We start from the raw sequence: 7353 nt of genomic DNA on the forward strand, positions 1-7353 counted from the left end.
ATATATAACTGGAATATCAACAGTAATTATAACCTTTTGTGATTTTGTTATAGATCTTGTAGACATGTAAAGATCCATGAAAAGCATTTATTTAGAAAATAAATGAAAGGCACATACAAAGGATGCACTCTAAATTAGGTAAAACTATTCATGTAGATTCTGAATATTACTTTTTTCAATAATATCTTTATAGATCTTTTTCATTTTACGACAAAGACAACACAAACACAGCTCAGCTCAGACATGTTGCAAAACAAAGCACACAGATAGAAATAGAAATACATAGCCTACTTTGTTAGGTGCTTGACAATCTCTAGATGGGTGAATGGTAACAGGATAGGTGGGCACTAGGGACATCTGGGCACACAGAAAGAGAGTGAGTGAGAGAGAGGCAGAGAGAGAGGCAGAGAGGGAGAGAGAGAGAGAGGCAGTGCGAGAGAGAGAGAGAGAGAGAGAGGCAGTGAAAGAGAGAGAGAGAGAGAGGCAGTGAGAGAGAGAGGCAGTGAGAGAGAGAGAGAGGCAGCACGTTTGCATGTTTATTCATTGATACAGTCATGTTGTGTGCAATGCAATTGAGATGAAGTCTGCATGAGGTGGGACTTGAACTGGCGACCCTGTGGTTTCAAGGCAGATGATTAAGCGATCAAGCCATTGGACCAACAGACCTGAACTGGTGAAAAAGGAGCTCAAACATTTGACACAGTTTCACGCAAATTGCTCAGAAATCCTGGGTTTAAATGTTTTTCAAACTGCTCAATATGGCGTAAAATCTAAGGGCGGAGCTTACTGGTCAAAGTGATAGATGTGTTCCTCATGAGTCAAGGCACATGTGTAAGCAAGTTTCACGTCTGTCGGCCAAACTAGGCATGACTTTTGTCTGTTTAAAGTTTGCATTTTCAAAAAATTGAAAATGCCCTTTGACCAATTGGAGATTGGTTTCAGTGATACTTGAAATGACCCTCTACATTACTGCAAAGTTTCAAACAAATGTGAGTCTGCATGTATGTGTTAGGGGCAGATGAATAATTGTCATAAAACTGCAACATTCATTGGCTCATAAAAGCGTAACGTTTTCACTTAGAAAAAATCCACGCCATGTTTTTGTCGGCATAGGTCCAAAGTACATGTGTAGACAGTTTTGTGCAGATTGCTCAAAAATCCCAGGAGGAGTTTGATTTTAACTGCTTTTCATATAATTCAAAATGGTGGGAGATCTAAAGGTCAGAGGTCAAAAGTCAGAGTATGAAAGTTGTTAGGCGTTTCGAAGTTTCATGGCTGTAGGTCAAACAGGGCATGAGTTGTACCTGTTCAAAGTTGGACCTGAGTTTTTGCATGTGATGTAATTTTGTCTGACAAATAAAGTTGACACTTCCTCTATAAATAATTTGTGTCCAAGAACGTCATCTTTCAAAATAAATGTGTAGCCTGTAGGCCATAGGCTATATCAGGTTAATGCCCTGATGATTTAATGGCATACATGGTCATTCTTCAGAAACGAATGAACAGGAGTTATTGTCAAATGCAAGATAATCAAAGCATGTTTTACATGGCATAGCCTAGGCCTACACATTTATTTTCTTTCTTTCTTTCTTTATTCTACCAGTTATATCATTCTGTATATTTCATTTTAACGTTTAAAGTTAATTCACAGTCTGTTGCTCAGCTCACCATTAAGAATGTATAACGTCAATATGACTTTATGTGATTAGATCAATGAATTGAGACATTGTGCATGACAAATAAAAGTCCAGCACTGCCAACACCACATATCTTCCTTTTAACAGACTAAATGATGATGACCAAACATCACCACTAGTTTCACCCCATTATTATTCAAATACATGTACATGACAATCAGGAGCAATAGGGTACAATGCGTCAGACAGGCTAATAGACATTAGACAAATCCCCCTTCCCTGAAACTTAACCTCATACACATAATCACATGTATTATTATCTTTATATTCTGTAGTAGTAGCAGCATGTGTTTTAGAATGTAATAACAGGGGGAAAGTTTACAGTTACAGTTTAGAAAGGCAGCAGAAGCAGTGGACCACATGTGCCTAATATTAAATAATTAAATAATTACATTTAATACCCTACTTTATTAAGACATAGGCATATAGTCCTATACTTAATGATGATTAATTGAATAATTAAACGTAATGTTCAAGACCATATAACCTAAATACATTTGCACAGAGCCCACTTCCCTAAAGATCCAGGCCGACTGACAATGGAAGGCAGGTCCAAGTATCTGTCTGTCTGTCTGTCTGTCTGTCTGTCTGTCTGTCTGTCTGTCTGTCTGTCTGTCTGTCTGTCTGTCTGTCTGTCTGTCTGTCTGTCTGTCTGTCTGTCTGTCTGTCTGTCTTCTTATAACACTAGTTATACATGTTTATAATTATGCATAACATCTTATAACAAATAAACTTTATAACTAACTAAAGTAAGGTAGTTATAATGTGCTGTTCCACTGAGCCTAAATCTCAAATTTTCATAAATATCATGGACACATTTTTGATACAAGGAAGGTACCAATGCCATCTATTTTCACAATATTTCAAAACATTTCCTGTGGACCTGTAATTATGTGATGACCACTCGTGGTCCGTGGACCACTGGTTGAGAAACTGTTCTAAAATCACTGAAATGTGTTGAACTTTATTCCCTATCACAATAAAGATCTGAGGGTGTTAACTTACTATTTGTGTTTGAATTCCATTTGTATGATTTTACAATGAGTGATAGGCTATATTCACAAACGAGTGGAACAGGAAATCAACCTGGACTCATTTAAATTGTTTATGTTATGTGAGAGTTTCTCTGAGGCATCCATGATGCTGCTCAGTGGTTTCACCGAAAGAACCATCAACAATGACAGCATGTCACTGACAGGAGGCTCCGCCCCTTCCAGGAGGCCCCGCCCCCTTCCAGGCGTTAACGCTATAAGACGCTCATCCCAGTATCCAGATCTTATCCACACATCCTTTGGTCAACTCACAACAACAGAAGCTAACATAACTTATCCCTGGGAAAGAAGAAGGACATTTTGTCACATTTGTGGGATTACAACGCACAGATTAGCAGTGGTGGAAAGTAGGCTAACTATAAGTACATTTACTCAAGTGCTGTACTTAGAAGTGATTTTTTTTGGGGTATTATTTTATTTTACTGGAGTATTTCCAAATTTCAAAACTTTTACTTCTACTCCACTACATCTCAAAGGTAAATATTGTACTTTTTACACCACTACAATTATTTGAAATGTTTAGTTAGTTAGGCCTAGTTTGTAGATTTGGATTATTATTACAAAACTTCAGACCTGTATACTGCAGGCCTATTACTTTGGATTTTTATGCATTTTATAGATTTGAAAATGTGTGAAATGGGACTTTAAGTACATTTTGATACCAATGCTTTTTTACTTGTCACATAGAGTACTATTTATACATTGCAGTATTGATACTTTTACTTCAGTTAAACATTTGAGAAGCCTACCTTTTCCACCACTGCAGATTAGAGATCTCAAGATGATTTTCGACAAGGTGAAAAAGTTCTCCATCGTCTTCGGCTCTCCCCCGGAGTTCGGCAGTGGAGGTGTGGTGTCCGGTAAGGTGGTCCTGGAGCTGAGTGGACAGAGCAGAGTGCAGGCTGTCAAACTGCAGGCAGAGGGCGTTGCGAAAACCCGCTTCATTGTCGCTGCTGATGCCTGTTACTACTGGGAGGACGTGGAGTATCTGAACCTGAGAGAGGAGCTTCTGCAAGCAGGTCACAATCAATGATAATATCATTAAATACGACCAGTGGTGCTTATTGGAGAAAAGAGAAATTTGGACGAAAAGATCTTAAAAATGGGAATTCAGTATCTTGTTTCCTAATTCAAGCATGAATCAGGCGATTAAAATAAACATAAAACATATTTTGTGTATTTAACAGCCTTGGGAAATGATTTTGACATTTACATTGCAGCAATTAGTGTTCATAACGCATGTTGGCTGCATGTCTCAAAACAAACCCATTTAAAAATGTTATTGACAAATGACAGAAATGCATATAGGCTGAAACACTTTGTGGTAGAAAATTGTTGTTTATCCTGTATCCTGTATGAGTTCTCTCTCCTGATTGGTATAACCTGGCCTGAAAATGTATTATCTGTTTACTGAAGAGCAAATGGGGAGACCCCTGTTACTAAGCAAACACTATTTCTAATGATTTGTATCACAATATAGAGCTATTTAACACTTATTTTCAGTGCTAGAGGGAGAAAGAAAAAAAGACTAGGCCATTTGTTCAGGTGTTAAATACTGCATATTTTATTTCACTGTACTTTAGGGTTAGGGTACAAATGTAGCACTAAAAGAACACTGCTGTTGGTGATAAACCATGCTGCAATGTTTTGTTTATACCTGGCAAATACTTCTATATCTGCTGTTATAACTATAATAATAATTATTATATTATGAGAGCATAATAACATGTATTATTTGTTTATTTCCCCCTCAGATAATGGAGAGCTGACAACACTCTCTGCAGGCATACATGAGTTCCCCTTCAGCTTCCAGCTCCCAGAACGTCTGGCGACGTCCTTCGAGGGGAAACACGGCAGCATCCTTTACTGGGTGAAAGTGACGCTCCACCGGCCCTGGGCCACCGCCAAGAAGATCAAGAAAGAGTTTACTGTCATCGAGCCCATCGACATCAACACACCCACCCTACTGGTAGGAAGATACATGCAGTTCAACTGTAGCTGTTTCATATATAGGGCATAGCAGAGGCGGCCATTTTGTGGTGCCACAGATAGAAAACCCATTCATTCCCCCCATAGAGATTTCCGAAAATATTTATATAAAATATTTTAAGCCTAGAACCTTCAACCAAACCACCCAGGCTCTTGGTGAATCATCATGACCATAACACTGACATCGATTCAAAACATTATTTGAATATATAATTATATACTATAAATACCCTTTTTTTTTAAACAGAATCAAATGTTTTATGGTCATGATTCACCAGGAGCCCGGATGGCTTGGTTCCAGGCTTTAAATAATTTACATAAACATTGATAATTTACAGTATTGCTTACTATACTGTATTAGTTGAAGTGGGTTCCAAAATGACATCACTGTCCGTGGTGCTGAACTCTTTCACATGCTTTGAACTTGTATTTTTAAATTGTAGTAAGGTTTGTATCCCTGTTTGGTTTGAAGCAATGTAATGTCTAGCTTTAATGGGATATTATATTGCACAATAAGGCAACAGTATACGGTAGAGCTTCTCTGTCTTTTCCTCTGCGCATAGGACTATAATGCAGAATAGTGGTTGTTGATGTATACAAAATCCATCAAATCAGCTTTATGCTTAATCGGTTTCTATGGAGTTAGTCATTCATGTAAACATGTTTTTGTTTTGCCGATTTCAGGCGCCACATGGTTGCACCAAAGACAAGATGGCACGTGTGTGGTTCCAAGACATTGGACAGGTGTCCATAAGGGCTAAGATCAACCGCACGGGTTACACACCAGGTAAGAGAGCTCTTTTCTAATCAACATCCCATCTCTGTTACAGCTGTCAAAGTGTGTTTTCTTCGTTCAGACTGACATCAGAAGAATGGGACGGGGCACAAGCTAGATTAACGTTTCTGGGGGTGTCGATAGGCCATCTGAGGGTTAAATATGGGTCTGAACCGCTTTAAAATGAAAGAACCACCATCCTCAATCTCTACCCCCCCACAACTCCACTGTGCTTGCAGGCGAGGTGATTCCTGTTTTCGCTGAGTTTAACAACTCCAGCTCTCGCCCAGTGGTGCCCAAGGCCTACATCACCCAGGTGCAGACCTTTATCGGCGAGGGAAACTTGAAAAAGAAGCGAGTCGTGGTGGCGACGCTGCAGGGTGACATGGTCGAAGCGCACCACAGGGAGACGTGGCACGGCCGCGCCATCAAGATCCCCTCTGTTGTACCCTCCATTCTGCAGTGTCGCACCATCAAAGTGGAGTACATGCTCAGGGTAAGCATTTTTCTCTCTGTTCTCAGTGGTTTACACTGAGAGGAAACACACAAAATAGGCCACTTGATGGAAGCTTGAGCACTGTACCGAAATCAGAGAGCATGTAATCAGTTTGTGGTCCAAGTGGGAACGGAACCCTAAATCTTGGCAGTGCTCTGCTGACTGTGATACTCAGCAAATGGAACCTATAGATATATAAAACAAGCATATTCTTCAAAAATAATATAATACATGTTCTCATATACAACCAAGACTTTGTTACATGTCATACTAGAACAGTCCTCTGCCATGGTGCTTTCCTCAGGTTTGTGTGGATGTTCCTGGGACGTCCAAGCTGTGTGTGGAGCTTCCGCTGGTGATGGGAACCAACCCTCTCCACTCGTTTGGCAGCTGCACCTCTTCCAGTGTCATTCATCAGTACAGCGGCAACCAGAAGTGGCTCAACCTCGCCATCCCGGAGCAGCTTGAGTGTAAGAATCCTGTCCTAACTTTCAACATTTATTGCGAACAAAATATGAATAGAAGTTTGGGTGGTGTCCCACAGGGCTCGATGCTTGGACATGCTGTGTTCTGAGTCCGGACAAAAACACTAAATCTCCCCTTTTGATTCTCTTCCCGATCAGCTCCCCCTGATTACAGCTGCGTGGTGACGGGGGGGGAGGCGATGCAACGCACCTCCTCACCACCTCCCGCCTACAACGAGGTTAGTAGTGTCTCCTCACCACGCAAACCACCCTGTTCATCCATTACCCAGTCAGCCTTAGTTTGGGTTAGTTATTGTCATATACCACTGAGATATATAATCAGAGAAAGAAGAGATGAGACTTTGCAATTCGTTTAAGAAATATGAAATGGTAAAACCCTGAGGGACTGAATATATTACAGCATGAAATGTTTAACTATGGGTATCAAAAACATAAAATGTATTCGTCTGCCAAGTGTTTTATTCTAGAAACTCATCCATGTTTTCTCTCCATTATGCATACAGGTTTACCCCATCCCACCTCACTGCATGACGTGTTGAACCATGAACTCCACCCACGCCTCAAGCGGCCGCCTGACTAAAAGAGACAGTGCCATAGTCCCATTTCCTCCAAAATAATGATCAATAGTTATATTATTATTAATACATATGGAGGATTATCAATTTTTTTTTTTTAAAGTAGGGTAATTGTTAAAATGCTGCTTTTTTTCTGTGGACACACGCCACAGTTCATTACGAATTCCGGGTTGGCACTTTAAGACTGCTGCTACTTGCACAAGAGACTGAGGTGTACTCTGCCTTTATTTTGTATTTTATTTATTTATTTATTGGGTACACACCTGTATATTTTATATTGTTTT

At 39.9% G+C, this 7353-nt stretch overlaps 1 protein-coding gene across 1 annotated transcript; it reads left to right on the plus strand.

Moving 5' to 3' along the window:
• Positions 1–3530: 3530 nt before the first annotated feature.
• LOC311051431 (arrestin domain-containing protein 2-like) lies at positions 3531–7033 on the plus strand (the record flags this gene model as incomplete). The annotated part of the gene is made up of 7 exons (XM_084065996.1): positions 3531–3768; positions 4504–4718; positions 5423–5525; positions 5753–6009; positions 6314–6479; positions 6633–6712; positions 6998–7033. The coding sequence occupies 7 exons, from the start codon at positions 3531–3533 to the stop codon at positions 7031–7033; spliced, it is 1095 nt and encodes a 364-aa protein (XP_083922122.1).
• Between the last annotated feature and the right edge of the window lie 320 nt (positions 7034–7353).

The sequence above is a fragment of the Gymnoscopelus microlampas genome (genome assembly GCF_963454915.1).
Source record: "Gymnoscopelus microlampas genome assembly, chromosome: 9".
NCBI lineage: Eukaryota > Metazoa > Chordata > Actinopteri > Myctophiformes > Myctophidae > Gymnoscopelus > Gymnoscopelus microlampas.